At 59.8% G+C, this 19494-nt stretch overlaps 1 protein-coding gene across 1 annotated transcript in view; it reads right to left on the bottom strand.

The window, feature by feature from the left end:
• Positions 1-4628: 4628 nt before the first annotated feature.
• MGAT5B (alpha-1,6-mannosylglycoprotein 6-beta-N-acetylglucosaminyltransferase B) overlaps positions 4629-19494 on the bottom strand; it is a 49449-nt gene continuing 34583 nt past the window's right edge. The window contains exons 9-17 of the mRNA XM_037492499.2: positions 19114-19245; positions 17817-17950; positions 15677-15807; positions 10426-10581; positions 9302-9448; positions 9020-9136; positions 5834-5908; positions 5218-5474; positions 4629-4827 (exon numbers count right to left, since the gene is read on the bottom strand). Coding sequence (XP_037348396.1) covers positions 4629-4827; positions 5218-5474; positions 5834-5908; positions 9020-9136; positions 9302-9448; positions 10426-10581; positions 15677-15807; positions 17817-17950; positions 19114-19245 — 1348 coding nt within the window. The remainder of the gene's footprint in view (positions 4828-5217; positions 5475-5833; positions 5909-9019; positions 9137-9301; positions 9449-10425; positions 10582-15676; positions 15808-17816; positions 17951-19113; positions 19246-19494) is intronic.

The following is a 19494-nucleotide window of genomic DNA, read 5'->3' as shown; positions in this document are numbered from 1 at the left end:
GTTGCTCTATAACAGGAGGAGGGTTTACTCCCACCACTTGCTGGACAACAGCGAGTTTGTCTCTGGCCAGAAGAAATGACCGCCGCAGCCGCCGGGGACCTGGCCAAAGCCTGCTGCCCACTCCTTCCTGTTCAGGGCCGGTCACCTCGCATGCAGGTTTTCCTGGCCAGCTCCCGGCCTCCCCGAGGCAGGACGCTTGAATCCCCAGCGCCATCCTGGCCGGGGCCCGCTTACCCAGAGGGGCTAGGTCCGCAGCCCTCAGCCCGGAGGACAGCCAGGGGGCGGCGCTGGCCAGCGTGGACACCTTCAATCCCTTTTGCTGTTTCTCCTGCTCCTGATTAGGATCGGGGCCTCTTCACCCCAACACAGCTGTCGTTAGCTTTCTTTGGCTCCCAGAGGGATAAGTGTCTCCTGTCTGGAGAAGCCTAAAGAGCAAGCCGCAGGGGTCCTCGTGGTTGACGGGGGGGGGGGGGGGGGGGGGGGGGGGGGGGGGGGGGGGGTGGCGGCGGTCGCCTCTGGAGAGGCCCCTGAGCCCTGAGCCCTGGTGCATCCCGCAGCTCCAGCCTTTCCCCCAGGAGAAGGGGAGAGCCCCATCACCCCTAGTCAGCCCCAACTTGCAGCCTCATGGAGCGGGTTTCCCCAGGGGGTCTCAGCAGGAAGCCCCGGGGGAAGCTCCCAGGTGGGAGTGCAGAGGGAGGGGTGCCCCAGACTCCCCCTGTCCTGATGCAAGCCCCGGACCTCCTCGCTGTCATTTTCCCCAGGGCAGGTGTTAAATACTGTGGCTGCTCCACCGCCAGCTGCAGGGGCGCGCGGAAGGGCCCTGCCTTCTCCAGGGCACCCTCATCGCCCGGCACCCGTCTCTCCGGGACGGTGCAGCTTCTCTATCAACATTGCTGAGGAAGGACCCCGTGGCTCTCGCTGTCCGGGGAAGGAGCTCTGGGCTGGGGCTGAGCAGGAAACACCGCCCCGGGGCCTCAGTAGCACCCAGGGCCCAAGAGTGAGCGCGGCACCAGGGTCTGGGTCCTGCTGCCCTGAGGAGGGGCCCCCTCTTCTAGGCCCTCTACCCACTGCTGGACCAGCTCTCTCAGACTGCAAGGCCCACCCCGGTCTTCGGGGCCCACGCCCGCCCAGGTGCTGCCCACACTCCAACTCTACCCCTAGCCCCACAACAGGGCCCTGTCTGCGAAGCTGGGGTCAGAGAGCCGTGCGGCTTTATCTATAACTGCCCGAAAGTGTTGGCAGCCGAGACGTCCTTCAGCAGGTGAGCCCAGAAACAGGGAACGTAATTCCGTGCCGAGGATCATGGAGCGCCCGAGTCATGAAAAGCCACGGGGGACTCTTACAGGGACGTTTCTGCGTGAGAGGCGCCACGCCGGAAAGGCCGCCCACGGCGTGACTCCAATTCTGCCACATCCTGGTGGTGTGACAGGATATTGAGGGCAAGGAAACGCCTCTGTGTGACACTGTAACGGCCCGGGTCACTACGCAATTGTCCAAACCCACAAACACACAGCATGGAGGACAGGCCCCCGGCGACGCATACACCGGGGACGGGGCGTGTTGGTGCAGGTGCATCAGCTGTGATGTCTCACGCTGCGGGGGAGGGTGGTTCTTTGAGGGGGGTGTTGTGCGGATGTGGGGGCAGGGGCCCTATGGGAAATCTCTGTAGCTTCTGCTCAATTTTGCTGTGAACCTAAAAGCAATTTTAAAAAAGTCATTTAAGGAAAGAGGCTCAGGGCCTTCCTGGTGGCGCAATGGGTTAAAACGCAATCTGTGAAGCAATCCGCAACCACTGCAGCATGAGTTCGACCCCCGGCTGGCCGGGGAGCTACCCACATGGCACAGCAGACCTCTCCTGTCTCCCTGCTGCTCCCCTCAGCAGTGTACTTCAGTCAGTCCGCCTGTTCTGTTCCCTACCCTGTCTCTGGTGAATCCTCTCACACCTCACACCTCTGGCCTGTACCCCAGTTCTTGTATGCATAAATAAATCTTAAAAAAAAAAGAGAGAGAGAAGAGGCTCAATTCCTAAAAGCAGGCCTTGGCCAGGTTTGTGTGCCTCACCTCCCAACCCACTGAACAAAACTCAGCAATAACCACTCAGGTGCTCTCTTCTTAGCAGAGACACCGAGATAAACAGAGACAGAGACCAAGAGAGACTGAGGCCAGAAGCTGGAATCTGAGCACTGGGATCTGGCCTTGTGACAGTCTGGGCACTTTGGGCCTCCAACTATAAAATGAGGGAAACGGGAGGATTTCTGGCGTCCCAGCCAGCCTGAGCTTGTGGCTTTGCTCTGTGGAAGAAGGGTCGGTTGCACGGGCCTTCCATGCCAAAGCAGAACAAAATCACTACCTTCAGATACCCGTGAATTCAATGACATCCTACTGGTCCTGCTTGTCCACGCAGTGGCTTGCAAAGTGTGGGCCTGGGACCTGCGGAAGTTCCCAAGCCTCCCCAGACCTGTGGAATTGGGGCCTGGATCTCAATGAACTCAGGCTCAGTGATGCCCAAACCTGCAAAGCACTGGCCTGGCACAGTGTCCAGCTGTGTGCTGCTGACACTGGCTGGATGGCTCAAGTTGGGGCCACCCTGTAGAGCTGCATCACCTGCCCCAACTAGAAGGATAGAAGGACACTCCTTGAGCATGGAGCATCTCAGATACAGGCGCACAAGAGGCCGGGAATGCACCATGAAGCCTGGTGCCATGCTGGGGGTCACCTTATCCAGTTATTTGGTCCTCACAGCAACTTTGAAAGGTTCCCCCCCTTTATAGAAATCCCACCTCACTGCTTTCAAGCTGTGCAAACTGGGGCAAGTTACTTAAACTCTCTGTGCTGGTTTTCTCAGTGGTACAATGCAGGTATAATAGCACCCACCTGCTAGGAAGATGACAGAGGTGCTTCCAACTCTCAGCTGGTGCCTGAGGCGCAGCACACAGCCTGGCGGTGGCAGTTATTGCTACCAGGTGCTCGGGCTCTCATCACAGTGCACCCCTGCTCTCTGGCCTCCCCACCCCCAGAGATTAATGTCCTATAGGGTGACCCCAACATGAGCCTGTCTGTGGCACCCAGCTGGACACTGTCCCAGGTCAGCACTTTGCAGGTTTGGGTATCTGAGACACCAGGTCCGGGCTGACCAGTGCTATGCTGGTCAGCATGGTCCCTGAAGCCCAGGGCCTCGGCAGCTGGGAGGGACCCAGGGGTCTTCAGCAGAGACAGAGAGGACTAGCTTTGCAGACCCAAACTCCCCCCTGTCCCCCAGCTCTGCCCGACAACATGGAGCAGGGCCATGCTCACACCCCCCACACTCCCTGGAAAGACGAGAAACAGCATAGTTCTTCTTGCACCGCACGTCCCAATAAAATATTTATTATTTCAAGAAATAAATCTTTAAAAAAAGAGAGAGAAAAGAGTGTCTCTATTGCTTTCCCCGGACAGATCAGGTCCTTGGTGACCACTGAGTTTCTGCAGCCTTGGGGGGCCACCCAAGTCAAGAGAGGGCTCCCCGGTGGGAGGCATCACCTTCAGCTCACAGCAGGGCCAGTCCCCCTCCCAACTCTCAGGGCCCTGGCTGCCAGGTGGCAAGGCAGAGGGTGGAGCGGCCGGCCTAGCTGGTTGCCCGGGGAGGGGGTGGAATTAGGAGCTGGGGGTGGGGTGGCAGTGTTTCTGAAGGGCAGGCTAGGGCGTGGGGGGAGGAGACTGTCCTGGGGCCGGGGCACACATGCCACTTAGAGATGGATGGTTGGGTCCAGAGGTGGTCTGAGACTGGAGGAAGCTGGAGGCGGGGACACAGCAGCACTGATGGGGTGGGGTCCCCTGGACAGGCCTGAGCAGCTGGGACCTGGGCTGGTGTGCCATGGGGCTGAAACTCCATCCCAAGCCTTTGCTTACAAAAGGTGCTGGGGGACAGGGGTGGGCCAGTCCCATGCAGGGGCTGATCCCAGGGTGGGGTTCAGAACCCATCTCAGAGGCCGGGGTAGTGATGGGGCTTTCGGAGCAAAGCCAGGGTCGGGAATGGAGGTCATGCCAGGGTGGGTTTCTGGAGAGGTCCGAAGCAAAGAGACTGGAGCAAGCAGCAGAGGGAGGAAATTGAAGGTGTAGACAGCCCCCGGGCCCCCAATTGCTGTCCCCAAGTGCAGGAGGGAGGGGGAGGTGGGGAGAGTGGGGGTGGGGGCTAGGAGGAGGCATGAACAGGGTCCCCTAGCTGGCCTGGCCCCAGCCCCTTCTGTGCACACCCCAAATAACCCCAGAGGGACAAGGCTGGCCCCCACCTTACTCCCTGGACCCCGCACTGGCACGGGACAAGCATCGCTCCGCTCCTCTCCCCTGCGTCCGCAGGCCCATGCCGGGTCCGAGGAGGGCGAGGACTCCTCTCTGTGTCGCTCGGGCCTGGCTCTGCACAAGAGCTCTGCGCTGGCCAGGGGGACCCTCTGACTCACCGCACATCTGCTTGGCCACGACGAGGAGCCCGCGAGGGTGGGCACCCACACTCAGCCGAGCTGTCCTGCCCCCGCCTGTGCTCCCATCGGCTCTGCCCCCGGCTGCCCAAGGAAGGCAGCCCCAGCGCGGGGAGCCGGGGCGGGTCGCTGGGGCTGGAATCTGCTGGTGCTTTCTCCTGGGCGGGGGCGGCCTCACAGGCAGTCCCGGCACAAGGCCACCTGGCCCTTGCGGAAGTCTCGGCAGGGGCACAGCCGGCGGTACTTGGTGCTGGAGCCGGCGCAGCTGAAGAGCAGAGGCTCCTTCTGCAGGAAGCACTCCTGGCCCGGCTGGGCGAAGGCCGGGTACAGGTGGTTCATCTCCGACTCGGTGCTGTCGCAGGGCACCTGCAGCCTGGGGGCATGGGCGCGGGACTCACCACTCGAGGGCCGCCCTCCCCGCGGGCCCCCGCGCACCCCGCCCTCTCAGGGAGGTGTTTCCAAGAGGTGCCCACAAACCTTGTGCTGTGGCCTTTATCCCACCTGCCACGCAGGGAGGCGGGAGGGAATGGAGGTGCCCATCAGGAGGAAACTCCATGGGGGCTGGGGGCAGAGGCTGGGCCAGGAGCACCCCTGGAGCACGGACCCAGGGCCCGCCGCCGGCTCTGTGAGGCAGACACCTGGCGGGGAATTCTCCTGAGTCCTTCCTGACCCCCAGAAAGCCCTAGGCTGGCAGGGCAGGGCAGATGGCTGGGGGTGGGGAGCAGCAGGGCCAGCTGGGGCAGAGCCCCAGGCGCTGACTCACCTCTGGAAGGCGTCCTGGCTGTTGAGGAAGGGGAAGAAGGAGGGCTCGCAGACCAGCCCCCGGTCCAGGCAGGCGTCCGTGCAGGCGCTCCCCGCGGCGGCCAGCCAGGCCCGGAGGGAGTGTGCTGGGGGCCAGGTTCCCGGGGCGAGGCTGGCATTTCGGGACCACTCAAGGTGGGTGGCATTGGGTGCCAGGATAAAGGGGCTCTGGGGGGCCCGGGCCCCTGCTGGGGCAGGGCCTGGGGCTGCACAGAAGTCCTGTCGGGAGGAAAGTAGCGTCAGGAGGGGAGACGGACGCCACTGGCTGGCCCTGGGCGCGGCGCTGCAGGGACACGACCACAGCTGCACCAGGCACCTTCAAGCATCATCTCGCCTCCTGCTCCCACAGCCCCTCCAGAGGGCATGACTGTGTCTTGGGCTGTTTTGCAGGGGAGGAAGGAAGCTCACAGAGGTCAAGGAGTCTGCCCAGGGCCTCACGGCTGGACAGGATTTGAACACAGGCCCATCGGCCGGCTGTCCACCCTAGGTGGCCTGGGTGGTCACACTGGATTGCCCGCCCCGCTGCCCAGCTCAGAGTGGGAGCCGCATCCCTGGAGCAGAGAACCGGGGCCGCCTACCTGGTGCTGGATGTAGGCGTGGATTCGCTCCAGCATCCCCTCACAGGTGTACTCATAGGGCAGGTAGGGGTCCACCTGCGGGGGACATGGGCACACTCATGGGGCAGGGATGCACTGGCCTTCCAGGATGCCTTGGCCCAGTTCCCCTGGACATTGGGCAGAGATCTGGTGGCCCTGCTCCGAGCCCAGAGAGCCCACCGCCATGGACTTGCCCCTCCTCTCATTCCCTGTGCCCCAAGGCCCCTCCAGTGGACCATCCCTCCGCCCCTATCCCACCTGCACTGGTGTCTCCCCTCTCCCTAAAGCTCTACCCTCCAGCCCCTCCTGGGTAGTGATGCCCACTCTTCGCACAGCCAACCCCAGTGGCTTCTGCCTCTCTTCTTGAGTGCCACCTCCTCCAGGAAGCCCTCCATGAATCCACCCCATGCCTATTACAGGAGCACCTTCTTTTGCAGTGCCCAGATTTCCCTGTGTCATCATCTCCGATCTATCCCTCACCTCTCTCAGGTTACGCTGGAACTGTGACTTGTTCCATTGAATCCTGGTGCCTGGCATATTGCCTGGTATACAGCTGGCGCCTAGGAAACAGCACCCCCAGCTCTGCCTGCCTCCCACTCAAGGCATGGAATGTTCACTTAAAGAGACAGCAGCGTGCATGCGTGCGAGCGTGTATACTGACCACACTGGGTCAGCCTGTCAGAAGTGCAGCAGGGCAGGCCCTGCTTCCTGGACACCCCACCCTGAAGCCCTCTGGCCCGAGGGACACCCCGACACTCAAGTGGAGGAGGGTCCCAGGGAAGCAGCTGCCTGGACACCAGAGTGGACCCTCAGGGACCAGACCCCGCCGATCTGACCCTGTCCCAGGTCCTGACTTTCCTGAGCTGTGAGAGGGTGTCCTTGATCCAGGCAGTTCCGGGTTCCCAGAGAGCCCCAGAACCCACCTCCAGACCCCACGTCCCATGCGCACAGCCGGATTCAGCTACTTTCAGCTGACAACCGGGGAGCCCCCAATGGCAGTCGTCTCGCTTTTTCCAGACACTCGGGCCAGAGTCCAGAGCACCTCAGATGCCGTCCCGGGCACCCATGGGGGCCAGGGACCTCGTAGATGCAAAGGCTCCAAGCCTGGGTTATAAATAAACGCCCCCCCAGAGAAGTGATTTTCCCTCCAAATGCTCTGCGGGCTCCATGGCAACAGCCCGGAAGGATGCCCTCTGGTCGCACATGGTAATTCCAGACCCTGTGCAGGGGCGCTCAGCCAGCAGGGCCCCCCACCTTGACCTCCCCCAGGAGCCAGCCTGCCTGGAAATCACCCCCATTGGGTCTAATTTCAGGTGTGCGCCGTCATCGGTCTCGACAGAAAGGCAGGTGTCGGTCCCCCAGCTGCGGGCGGCCTCGGTGATGAGGGGGGTGGGGAGGGGGACACAGAGGCATCGCCCCCCCACCTTGGACGGCCTCTCTCTGGACGGAGACACTGACGGGCAAACCCACGGAGGCCGGGAGAGGAAAGGGCCCCACCCTGGCGTTTCCCCGCCGGCCGAGGACGGCTGGCTGGTCCCCTCCGCTGGCCTCCCCACTCCTGGTCTTTCCCGTCTCCCCTCCCAGGAAAGACCCCGTAACTCCCAGAAGAAGCCGCCTCCCTGGTGGGGGCCTCATCCGCGCGCTCAGCGCTGCCAGCTGTCCCTGAACCTGTTTTCTAAAACAGGATTATCGGAAGGACCCAGGGACGTGCTTGAAGCGCAGATTCCAAGGCCACACCTGGTCTTGTTAAGTCAGAAGGGTGGGCTGGGCCCCCGAGAGGTTTCGGGGCAGGAGGGTGAGCCCTGGGGGTGGCCGGGCCAAGGCAGAGAGCCACCGGCTGGCCGGGGTGCAGCTGCCAGGCTTAGTGCGTGGATTTGCAGTACCTTGGTTCCTTGAGCCTTTCGTTATTATAATTCTTTAATTAACTAATTAACAGAATTAAACAGATGTTCATGTAAAAAGAAATCAGAAAGGGGAACAATGAAAAGCAATTTTCCTCCCACCCCAGACACCAGCCCCGTCCCCAGGGAAGCTGCTATTATCATCTCTTATGTGCCCAGCCAGAAATAGCGCATAAGTAACAGCGCCCGACACACGCACACGCACACGCGCACGCACGCACACGCGGACCCGTCTCCACGGCACTGGGGATCGGCTTATTTAGCTTAACGGCTCATCTTGGAGCTGGGGCCAGGCCTGCACCCTACGTGGGCAAAAGTGTCTGGGTCTCCCTCCCACCCCCGACCCTGGCAGGTTGTCTTTGCAAGTGGCAGGGAAGCCAGAGAGGTGAGGGTCCCCTCAGGGCATCTTCCGAGGCCACCTGCCTAGTGGGGGCTTCAGATGCCAGGTCCCCCTAAGAAACAGGATGTCAGGCCACTCGGGGGACACAGGCGGGGCAGGGGAGGGACATTGGGCAGGGCAGTTATTTTGGCTCAGTCAAAATATGCCAGGTGGGTGCAGAGGGGCATGGTGAGGGAGCCCATCCACCCCTTCCCAGAGTGAAGGTGCCAGAAGGGCATAAGGGGAGCAGAAAGGCCCCCCCAGGAGGTAAGTGGCCAAGCCCCTTTCACCCCCACCCTCACCAGTGCAGGTGCACCCCCCCACACCAACACTCACACCCCTGCTGCTACCTACCCCCTCGCTATTCCAGAGGCAGGCCCTGGGCCCCCACCCCGGAGACCACCGTAGAAATGCGGGGTTTCAGACCTATTGGAGGGAGCCTGCATGGCCCCAGCTCCCCGCTGTGCAAGTCCTGGGGGGTCTACAGAGGCCAGACCCATCCCCCATGCCAGCAGCACCCAGCTCCACCCCTGACGCGGGCACCCAGAAAACACCCACGCAAGCCTGCCTTGTGCCGGGAATGCTCGTGGGCCTGCGCCCCAAGGGCTGCACTCACTGCTGCGGGACCCAGGCTGGCTGCCAGGGCAGGCTGGGCAGGCTGGTCCCTGCACAAAGGCCCTCTCCCTCCCTCCCCCTCTCTCTCTCTCTCTCTCTCTCTCTCTCACACACACACACACACACACACACACACACACACACACACACACGCTCAGGGGGGTCAAATTTGCCAACCCAGGTCTGCGGATTTGAATTCCCAAAGGGGCAGCTCCGCCAGCAGGGACGGCCCCAGGATGGGCGAGGGGGACCCCAGCCGGGCCTGGCTCTCACCTGGGTCCTCATGATGGCCTTGATGGCCGCTTCGAACTCCTCCGAGTTGTTGTAGTCGACGGTCCACACGTGGGGCTTGCCGATGAAGTTCTCCGCGTAAGGGTGCTGGGAGAACACCTGGGGGGTCAGGGGGGGCTCTCTGTGAGGGGGGCTGGGCTGAGCTGGGGGTGCCCCCCTCTTTGTCCCATCTCTCCCTTCACCCCATGGCTTAGTCTCCTCAGCGACTAAGGGGACCCCCCTCTCAGACCCCCCCCCACCCGGGTCAGGGCCCCTCCCGCTCACCTCCCTGGAGGTGGGCTTGCCACGGAAGAACTCGTGGTTGAGGGAGCTGTGGGGCGGGCTGAAGCGGGCCTGCAGGAAGACGCAGCCGTTGGCGACGGCCTCCAGGGGCGCCGGGCCCTCATATGGGAAACCGAATCCTATGAAGAGCTGAAGAAACAGGGGGCACAATGGTCAGGCAGGGCTGGGCACCGCGGCCAGGAGCTGCCGGGAGCAAGGAGGGGTTCGCAGCTGGGACAACCACAGGAGGCAGCTGAGACCGGCCTGTGCCCCTCTCTCGCCTCAGTGTCCCCATCGGGAAGTGAGGAGGTCCAATGAGGTGCTGTCAGTGGCCTCTCCTAGCGCTAACAGGCTATGGTTCTAGAAGGAAAAGGAGAAGAGTGAGGGGCTCAAGCTTAGAGGACGTCAGACCCGCGTCTGCAGCTGACCTCAAAGCCCTGCCTTCACTCGTCCTAAAAGCCTTCATTCCGCGTCCGACACAGGCTGGCAGTGGCCACGGAGATGGCTCCCCAGGGGCGCTCAGTGGATGGTACTGAGTCCAGGGCTGCCATGTCAGGTTGGTCAGGCTGCTCACTGCACAAAGTGAGTGTGCTCTCCCAGCCCCAACACACACACACACACACACACACACACACACACGTAAGAGGCCATGGTGAGATCAGGAGAGGCTGGCATTTCAGGCCCCCCCCCCCCGGCTATTGTTCCAGGCTTGCAGCTCAGGGACTTGCAGAGCAATGGGTCAGAATCAGCGATCTGAGGAAGTCTCGCCGTGACTCCCAGCCTGTCCACCTCTCAGAGGCTCCAGCAGCCAGGCCTGACCGAGGCGCCCAGATGCTGGGCTGGGATGGAGGGCAGCCAACCCCTCTCCCCGCCGTTGAACTTTGGCTCCGCTGGATCTGCTCCCACCCAGATCCGTTTTGCTGTGGTGCCTCCCCTGTCTGGTGGCCCCCAGCTCTGTCTCCCCAACTCTGACCAACTCCCAGGAGGCCCAGACATGACACCCGGGCAGCAGAGCGTGCCAGGAGAGCCACACGTACAGGAGCCACGGAGTGATGGAGACAGGCAGGCAGGGGCGCATCCGTGTCTACGGCGGGGCAGGGGTGGGGCGGGGAGGGGGGCAGGCTCACTTTGGCCTTGCGCAGCAGCTGCTGAAACTCAGGCTGGGGCAAGAGGCCGTGGTTCTTCACGAAGGCGGGGACCTCGGGGGGCCGCTGGCTCTCGTAGTAGACGGTGCCGTGGATCTCCATGTACCTGCTAAGGATGCGCAGGAACTTCTCCTTCCCCTGGGAGAGGGAGAGAGGGCGGTGGGAGCCCCGCCCCGCACAGAAGGCAGAGCTGGCCGAAGGTCCGGCCCTGACCTGGACGTCAGAAGATCTGCGCCTTACACGTCGGGTGACGCAGCCAGCCCTGCCTCTGAGAATGGCCAGCAAAGATGAGGAAACAGTAATAATAATAATTTTTAAAAACTGTGAAGCCTCTAGAAAATCCAACAAAGGGTGAAGAATATCAGGGCTGAGACCTGGAAGGAAGGAACTGAAGCCAGTGAGTGTCTGGGGAAGTTCCCCCCGCCCCCCACTCCCCTGGGCAGGTACAGGGTCAGCATCTAGGGGACAACAGAGCTCTTGGTCACCCTGCAGAATGGAGAGCAAGTTCAGGGCCTGGCCAGGGCAGGGTCCCCTGATCGAAACTCCACACATACAGGTAGAAGTCAGCAATTAGACCCTGGGAGAAAGTGTGGGTGGGAACTGGGGCAGGATCTGTTTTAAATCGGTTCAACCACTGTCATTGGTTAAGGAGATCGGGGTTGCCAGGGCCCCCAGTTGCAAATCCCCTCTGAAAAAAGGGCATCAGCCTTGACCTCAAAATATTTCTACAATTTAAAAAATATCCATTTTCTAGAACTTTCGGAGGAAGGTGGGGAATGGAACCCATGAAATAAAAAAAAAAAAACAATCAACCCCAGCAGGCTTTTTGTAGAAATTGACAAACCAATTCTAAGACTCATTTGGAAATGCAAAGGACCCAGAATAGACAAAGCCATTTTGAAAAAGAAGAAAATGAGCAGACTTTCATTATCTGATTTCAAGACTTATGAAGCTACAATAATCAAGACAGTGTGATATCAGTATCAAGATAGATCAGTGAAACAGAACAGAGTCCAGAAATAGGCCCACACATGTGTGGTCAATTGCTTTTTGACAAAGATGCAAAAACATTTTAGTGGATGAAGGAGGGTCTTTTCAACCAACGGAATCCTGGCTTGAATTTGCATTTGAATAATGCAAAGAGTTTAAAAAATAAAATAACAGAATTTCAATCCATTCTTCACATCACATACATTAATTCAAAACAGATCCTAGGCTTAAATATAAAACCTAAAACTTACAGGAGTGTCTGTGTTACCAAACACTCTGCGTTTGGTAAAACACAGAGTTTATGATAAACATGCCAAATGTTGTTGAGGGCATATAAGATACAATTTGAAATGCTAAAAATAAAAAAAATATAATTGCTGAAGCTAAGAACTAAATCAGCAGATTTAACTGCAGATTAAACACAGTTTAAGGGAGAAAATATGCGGAATAAAGCACAAAGAAACTAAAAAGGTGGGAATTATAAAGCGAGACAAATGAGCTGTATTGAAGACCTAATGTATGCATAACTGGAGCCCCAGAAGCAAAGGACACAGTTTGGGGCAGAAGTAATATTCAAAGACATAATGGCTGGGGATTCTTTATAAAATTAGTGAAAGATCAAACCACAGATTTAAAAAAGATCTTCAAAAACCCCTGCAGAGGAAATCCAAAGAAAACCACTTGAGGCAGATTCAGTAAAACGACTGAAAAGCAGACAAACAGAAGTCATAAAAGCAGACAAGGAAAAAGACAAGTTGCCTTTGAAGGACAACAATAAGGCTCACACTGACTTTTCACCAGAAATGATAGAGGCCAGCAGGCAATAGAATGTTTTCATAATGCTGAGAGAAAGGAACGCCAAGCTGGACTTCTGTATGCAGCAAAAATATCCTCAAAGAACAAAGGTGAAACAAAAGCATTTTTAGAAAATCAAAAACAGCTGGCTCAGATTAAGGATGTAAAAGGGTAATGATCCCAGAGGCTCAGAGAGTAAGAACAGGGCAGGAAAAGGGCAGGTGTGGGTAAATAGAAATGAAGACTAACTTTATAAGCCAATAACCAGAATACACTGTGGGGCATAAAACAGAGAAGTAAAATATAACTAGAGCATACAAGTTGGGTGGTTACGTTAAAAGCAACTTAAGATTCTTTTGCTCCCCCAAAAGGTAAAAGGTAAAAGTATTGATTTAGATCAGACTTCCACCAGTCAGGAGAGCACGTTATCATTTTAGAGCAGCTGCTGAAAGAATTCAAGGGAGTATAATCAGTCATGTAAAAGGGGGTGTGGATTTAAAACATATTATCAATGTAAAAGGAGATCAGAAATGAGAGGCCGCTAGTAAGATGGCGGACCCAGAGCCAGGTAAGCCAGGCATCACACTGGGCGTCCAAAGCACGCCTCCTCCTCCAACTGAACATGCCCACAGGAAAAATCAAATCAACGATGTGCAGTGGCAAGACACAGCTGATCCCCACCCCCACCCCCGCCCCCCATTCAACTTTCTAGCCCATCCGGAGGCAGATACGGGTAACCCCGCATGGCACCCTCTGGCTGCGGTGCGTGGTTAGACACACGCTGGCCCGCAACTTGACCTCCTTGTGTGCGCATTCAAAACCAAGCGTGTGTGTGGGCCTCCCTGGTGGCGCAGCGGTTGAGCGCTGGGTTGTGAAGCTGCCCTCGGCCTCTGCAGCGCCAGTTCGATCCCCGGCCGCCGGGCGAGGGTCCCACATGGCGCGCAGACCTCTCCTGCCGCCTGCTGCTCCCTTCAGCAGTGTACTTCTTCAGTCTGCCTGTTCTGTTCCCCGCTCTGGCTCTGGTGAATTCTCTCACCCTCCTGCGCTTCTGACTGTACCCAGTGCTTGTACAAATAAATAAATCTTTTATTTATTTATTTATTTATTTATTTATTTATTTATTTATTTATTTATTTTTAATAGAGGCATGGTTATTTATTTATTTCTTTCTTTATTTGTTTGTTTTGTTTATACATGCACTGGGTACAGTCAGAAGCACGGGAGGGTGAGAGAATTCACCAGAGAGGAGAGCAGAACAGGCAGAAGGACCGAAGTACACTGCTGAGGGGAGCAGCGGGCGGCAGGAGAGGTCTGCGCGCCATGCGGGACCCTCCTCCGGTGGCCGGGGAGCAGCCGGGGATGGAACCGGCGCTGCAGAGGCTGCGGGCAGCTTCGCAACCCAGCGCTCAACCGGTGCGCCACCGGGGAGGCCCACAAATAAATAAATCTTAAAAAAAAAAAAAATCAATGAAGTGCTGTACACAAAATTTAAAAAAAAAACAAAAAAAAAAACACCAAGCGTGTGTATCTCAGCATTTACCCTTTCTACATCGAAGGTTCTCTGGAGCCATTTATTCTGTTGTTTCTATGTTGTTCGAGTGCATTTCCCTGTGTTTAATTTTTTGGTGCTACTTCATTTTAAAAAGCTGAGGAAGATGCCGGGGAAGGCAAACACTGCGTGATCTCACTTCCATGTAGACTCTAAGACAGTCAGACTCAGAGACAGAGACGGTCTGGGTCCTAATGGCGCCCGGTGACCTAAGAACACCGTGGCATCGTCTGCTCGAAATGTGCCGAGAGTCGATCCTAATTGCCCTCATCACACGAAGGGAAGAAAGCGACCCGTGAGGTGTGGGTGTGGCGGGCGCTCCATCTGTGGTGTTCACCTCACAAAATATACATCTATCAGCCTTCATTTTTCTTGTCAATTATACGTCAAGAAAAACTGAGGAGGAAATCTAGAGTTCTCAGTGGAGCGCACGATTTAGCCACAGGTCGCAAGAGCATTTTAAAAAGCCCCCCCCCTTACACCTGAGCCCCAACATCTCACCTGCGATTGTTCCCAGCTCGGGGACGGGTTTGGCCTGTGCCTGGACGAGCTACCTGCCCCCTGTCCCCGCCCCTGCTCCCTGGGATGGCACTCAGCCTGCGCCTCAACTTCCACTTTCCAAGGAACCCCAAATAAGCCAGCTCCTTGGCATAAAAATACCAAAATTCTCACCCCAGGTCCTGGCTGCTGCAGCCATAAGAGGGTGACGACCTGGGCCTCTCCCGTCCCCCACCTCTCTGCCACCTGGCCCCCTGAGCTCTGGGCCACATCTGTCCCAGCAGCTGCTGTCCCTTTGCTGCTCATCTGGCCTCCAGCTCCCTCCGGTCACAAACGCCAGAGCGAAGGTATCTTTTTTTGGAAGCAGCTGCTTTGAGGTCTCCTGCTGAACAATCTTGCTCCCGGCTACCAGAGGCTCCTGAGCTACATGAAACCTTCTCTCCCCAGACTTCGTGACCTCATTCCCTCAGAAGCAGTTTCATAACAGGATTTCTGGTAGAGGCAGAGCCGGCGCGCCACCCTCGGCACCAGGCGCGGGGCCACCTGCGGCTGCCCTGCAGCACCGAGCCCGCCCACCCCGCCCCACGCCTGGCACTGCCATCTCGGGCCCCGTCTCGGACCCTCCGTCCTGCCCGCAGAGCCTGTCTCTGCCCGTCCACGGGAGGCCTGGCAGAGGCGGAGTTAAGTGCCCGGCTCCAGCTGGTCCCTCAAAGCCCCCGAGGAGGCCCCGCCAGCCCTGGATCCCCACGGGCAGCCTCTGAGCAGGAGGGAAGGTCCCCTCACCTAATAAGTCATCGTGGGCAGGCCTGACCCCCAGGAGCTGGGCCCTGACCCCCAGGGTGGCATCCCCCCACCTCCGCTGTCCCCATCACCTCCTCCCCGCCCAGCCCATCCTCAAAGCCATAGACCTCAGGAACCCCGCCAGGGAAGCCCCACTGGACAGGGGAGGGGAAAAGGCGAGGGGGCACCTACCTGGAGCTGTCTCGTTGCCAGGGGCGGAGCAAAGAGGAGAGAGAACAGGTCATTGGGCGGGTGAGCAGGCAACTTCCCCACGGGGTCTCAGCCCGAAGATGGGGCTCTGATCCCTCGTCCCCTCCTCTGCCCCGCGCCTCTCACCCCACAGAGCCCCCTTGTCTAGCCTGAACCCCCTTTGCTGGGCTGACAGTGTTGATCCACCCCAGGGCAGGTGGCGGCGCTAGTGGGGCCCACAAGGCAGGGGGGCTCGCCGGGGTGGGGCGGGGCGAGTTACGAGCTCCCGACTAGTCTTGTCCAGGGCCACCGCTCTTTCTGACCCTATGTGGGGGGCACTTCCCACTCCCGGCGCTGGGGTGGCAGCTGGGAGCCGAGTCCTGAGGCGGGAGCCCCGGGGCTGGGGCGGCGGGGCGGGCTGCAGGCGCTCACCTTCCAGATGCTGGGCTCCTTGCCGTACACCACGGCCATGTTGCCGGCCTTGCTGCCTTTGATGAGCTGCTTCTCCGTCTCGTTGAGCTCCTCGGACACGAAGCCCATGAAGGAGTTGTCCGGGGTGTGCGCTGCAGCCAGACCGCAGGGTCAGGAAGGGGCTGACCCCCAGCCAAAGACACGCCCCCAGGCGCACCAGCCCCCCTCTTGGAAGGCGCCCCACTTGGGAGTGAGGGGTCTGTGGGGAGGGAGTGTTTCCACGCTGTCCCGGCCCCGACGTCTCCCTCTCCCGGGGAGTCACGGTCTTGGAGCAGAAGGAAACAGTCCACCGTGCTTGTTGCAGATGGGGAAACTGAGGCACACCCTTTGGTGCTCAGCAGGACTCAGCTGGCAGCCAGTCCCCTGTCCCCATTCGCTCAGCCCAAAGCTCCAGGCCACTGCAGCCCTCAGCAGAGCCTGCTGTCCTGGGCGTGGCTCTGTCACATGACTCCATCCCTGTCACCCAGCCCAGGGCCATAACCTCTGCTGGGCCACTCTCCACCGTGGGGAGCACCACTCCCCCCACTTCCTTTCCCTCCAGAAATCTCCTTGAGACCCACCCACCCGACACACGCAGGCGCTTTGGAGACAGTCACTCTTCTCTTGGTGAGGCCCATGCACCCTTGAAGTGGGCCCTGGAGGCGGTGGGGTCCCCCAGAGGTGTGACCTCAGACAGGACGCTCTGGGCCTCAGTTTCCTCATCAGGACTGCTTCTAGGGACCGTCCCACCTGCCCAGCCTCAGGGACCCAACCAAGTCCTGATTCAGCCTTCAGGACTCGTGTCTGCCTCCACACAGCCTGCAGGGTGGACACAGGCGACCCCGACAGCCAACAGAGGCGCATGGGTCTGACAAGCTCAATAAAGCCCAGCTACTTCCTCCGCAGCAGGTCCCTGGGGGCGGGGCGGGGGCTCGGAGCCCAGTCTGTCCTGCATTTAGAGCTGGCCCGAACCAGGGCGCGTATGTGGCTTTCTGACCCGGAGTCTTAAGAGAGCTGCAAATTAGATGCGCGATGCTGCGGAAGCAGCTCCGCTGACAACAATTAAAAGTGACAGCTGAGAGCCGTCCAAGGAGGAAAAGCACTAAGCGTTGAGCAGTGACAGGAGAAGGGGCCACTTAGCAAGACACGGCCCTGGGGACAGGCTACGGCTCCCGAGATAGAGAAAGGAGCGAGTTGAGTTGTCGAGAAAAGGTTAACGTGCTGCCAGAGGCCGTGGCTAGGAGGGTAGACCCGAGGCTGCGCATATTTTTGAGTCTTCCCCGGTGGTGCAGCGGTTGAGCGCTGGGTTGCGAAGCTGCCAGCAGCCTCTGTAGCGCCGGTTCGATCCCCGGCTGCTCCCCAGCCACCGGGCGAGGGTCCCACATGGCGCGCAGACCTCTCCTGCCGCCCGCGGCTCCCCTCAGCAGTGTCCTTCGGTCCTTCTGCCTGCTCTGCTCCCCGCTCTGGCTCTGGTGAATTCTCTCACCCTCCCGAGCTTCTGACTGTACCCAGTGCTTGTATAAATAAATAAATAAATCTTAAAAAAAAAAAAAAAAGAGTCTCCTTAGAAACAGCTGAAGCTCAGCTCTAATCACATTCCTTGCCCGAAGCCATCGGTGGCAGGTTACTCCCCCACACTGGCGCCCCACGCTGGCGCCTATGGAGCGCTGGCATTTCCAGAACCTTCTGGTTCTGGTTCTTTCCACATCGGTCTTCACTCATCTGTTCCCTCTGCTCCGAGAGCCTGCCTGTCCTGCCCCCTTCGTGCTGCTGACGTTCTCTGGTGCATTCTGACCTCTTTCTGGAAGGCCACTGAGCCCTCTTTGTTTTCCGCCAGCGTTGAGCTTCGCCTGTCCCCACAGGGCAAAGGGCGTGCCCTGTGTTGGGAGGGTCATGCGTGGTCCCCAGCAGGCAGGAAGCCCCACTGGCCGCTCCCTCCAACTTCCGGCCCCAAACCCCACCAGGCCCTGCCTGGGCACTCACTGCTGAAGGGAAGGGGGGGCTTTCTGGAAAAGGCTGTGCCTGGGCATTGCATCCCCTGTGCCCACAGGAGGGGAGGGGGTGGCGCCCCGGGACCGGCAAGCCCCCGCCCCGAGCGGCGCACAGCAGCCCCGACACTCACGGAACATGGTCATGAACTGCTTGGGGTTGAGGTTCCAGTATCCCCAGTTGGTGCGGTAGCCGTGCAGCGTGGCGTACTCCTCGTGGTTGTAGGCCGGCTCTGTCCCGAAGGTGTCGATGACCCGGATGCGGCACCTGCCCCGGGGACCAAGGACCAGGGTCAGCCTCCTCCAGGTCCCCTGGGCCAGGGGCCCAGCAGTGGTGCTGTGGCCGGCGCAGGGCCAGGCAAAGCCGTGAGTGGTCGGAGCTGGGACTCTCACGCGCCGAGCCGTGCGGCCCCGGGCAAGCACCTTCACCTCTCTGGGCCGGCCAGTCCGGCTACCCCCAGGCCGGACAGAACCCTGGCCCGGGAGTCTTCACCACCACCCAAGGGAGCCTAGGAGCGGGCACCTCTCCGCAGGACCAGCTGGCCCGCCCAGGCGTCTGACGCCCCCAGGATGGGTCTGGCGGATCTGGGCTAAGATGCAGAAGGGCAGGGCCAGGGGTGGGGGGACCCATCTCCGCCACAGGTCGTCTTTGGGGGGGCAGGGCCTCCCAGGGTCCTCTCCACCCCAGGTGGCCCTCCCGGCAGGGCAGGCCTCAGCCCCAGAACCTCCCGGTCTGCCCCCCACCCCAGGAGCAGCGCCCGCAGGGAGCCCTGGAGACCAGCACCGCCGCCAGGAGCTGCCCCTCCCAGCGCCCTTCCCAGCGACCCAGAATTGTCCACAGACTGCTGAGGTCGGCACTGCTCCCCCAGAGGAAGGTGGGGGGAGGAGGTGCCGAGTGCATAGAGAACATACATTAATAATAAAAGCAATAACGCTGCCTGTCACTTTTTTTTCTAATAAAAGCATGCGGGCTCGTCAACGGGGCTGGAGCAAATGTAATAAATAGCAGGCGCGCGGCGCTAAATTAAACCCGTGCCCCGCTGGCTGCAGAGACCGGCGCCGGCCCTTCCTCCAGCCGAGGGCGTGGGGCGGGGGAGACCCCCGCGGCAGAGGTCACACCCCGGTGGGCTGCCCCCTCCCTGCCACCCCTCCCCCCGGTAACTTCTGGTCCCGGCCCCGGCCGTCAGCACCCGAAGCAGGAGGCCACCGACGCTGGCTCCGGTTTATTCATTGTCATCCGAGGTCCCCGGAGGCAGAGCTCCGCCGGCAAGGAAGTGGGGGGCTGTGGAAGGCGGGAGGCACCGTCCTTCCACCCAAAACCGGCATAAAGCAATTCTCTCACCCTGGGGACCACGTGGGGCGACCTTCAGCCAGGAGGGTGGCCATCCTGCCCCTCCCCCCCCGTCCCCGCCCAGCCCCGAGGCCACTCACCGGTTCTTCTTGAAGGAGAGGCCCATGTGCTGCCGCATCTGCTGCAGGCCGTGGTAGTCGGTGTAGATGAGGTCGAAGGGCAGGGGCGCGGTGAGCGGGCAGCTGCCCCGGCCTGGCGGCACCCCTAAGTTACTGAGAGAGGAGCCTTTCAGAGTCTGAGCCTCAGGAGACATGCACAGGCAGCAGTGACCCGCCTCCTGCCCTGCCCGGTGTTGGGGGGGCTCGGAGCCCACCCTGGTTCCTACAGGGCAGGGTAAGCAGGGGGTGGGGGCTCTGCAAAGGCGGGCAAGGCTGGCACACAGGAGACGCTCGGGGAGAAAGCGCGCTGGGTGGCCACGTGCAGCTGTACAGGTTTCTCACTGAGCAAGAGGCGCCTCGGAG

Source organism: Talpa occidentalis, unplaced genomic scaffold (genome assembly GCF_014898055.3).
Source record: "Talpa occidentalis isolate TD23 unplaced genomic scaffold, MPIMG_talOcc4v2.1 talOcc4.7, whole genome shotgun sequence".
Taxonomy (NCBI): Eukaryota; Metazoa; Chordata; class Mammalia; order Eulipotyphla; family Talpidae; genus Talpa; species Talpa occidentalis.
Note: the sequence above shows the minus strand (reverse complement) of the source record. Positions and strands in the feature narration are given on the sequence as shown.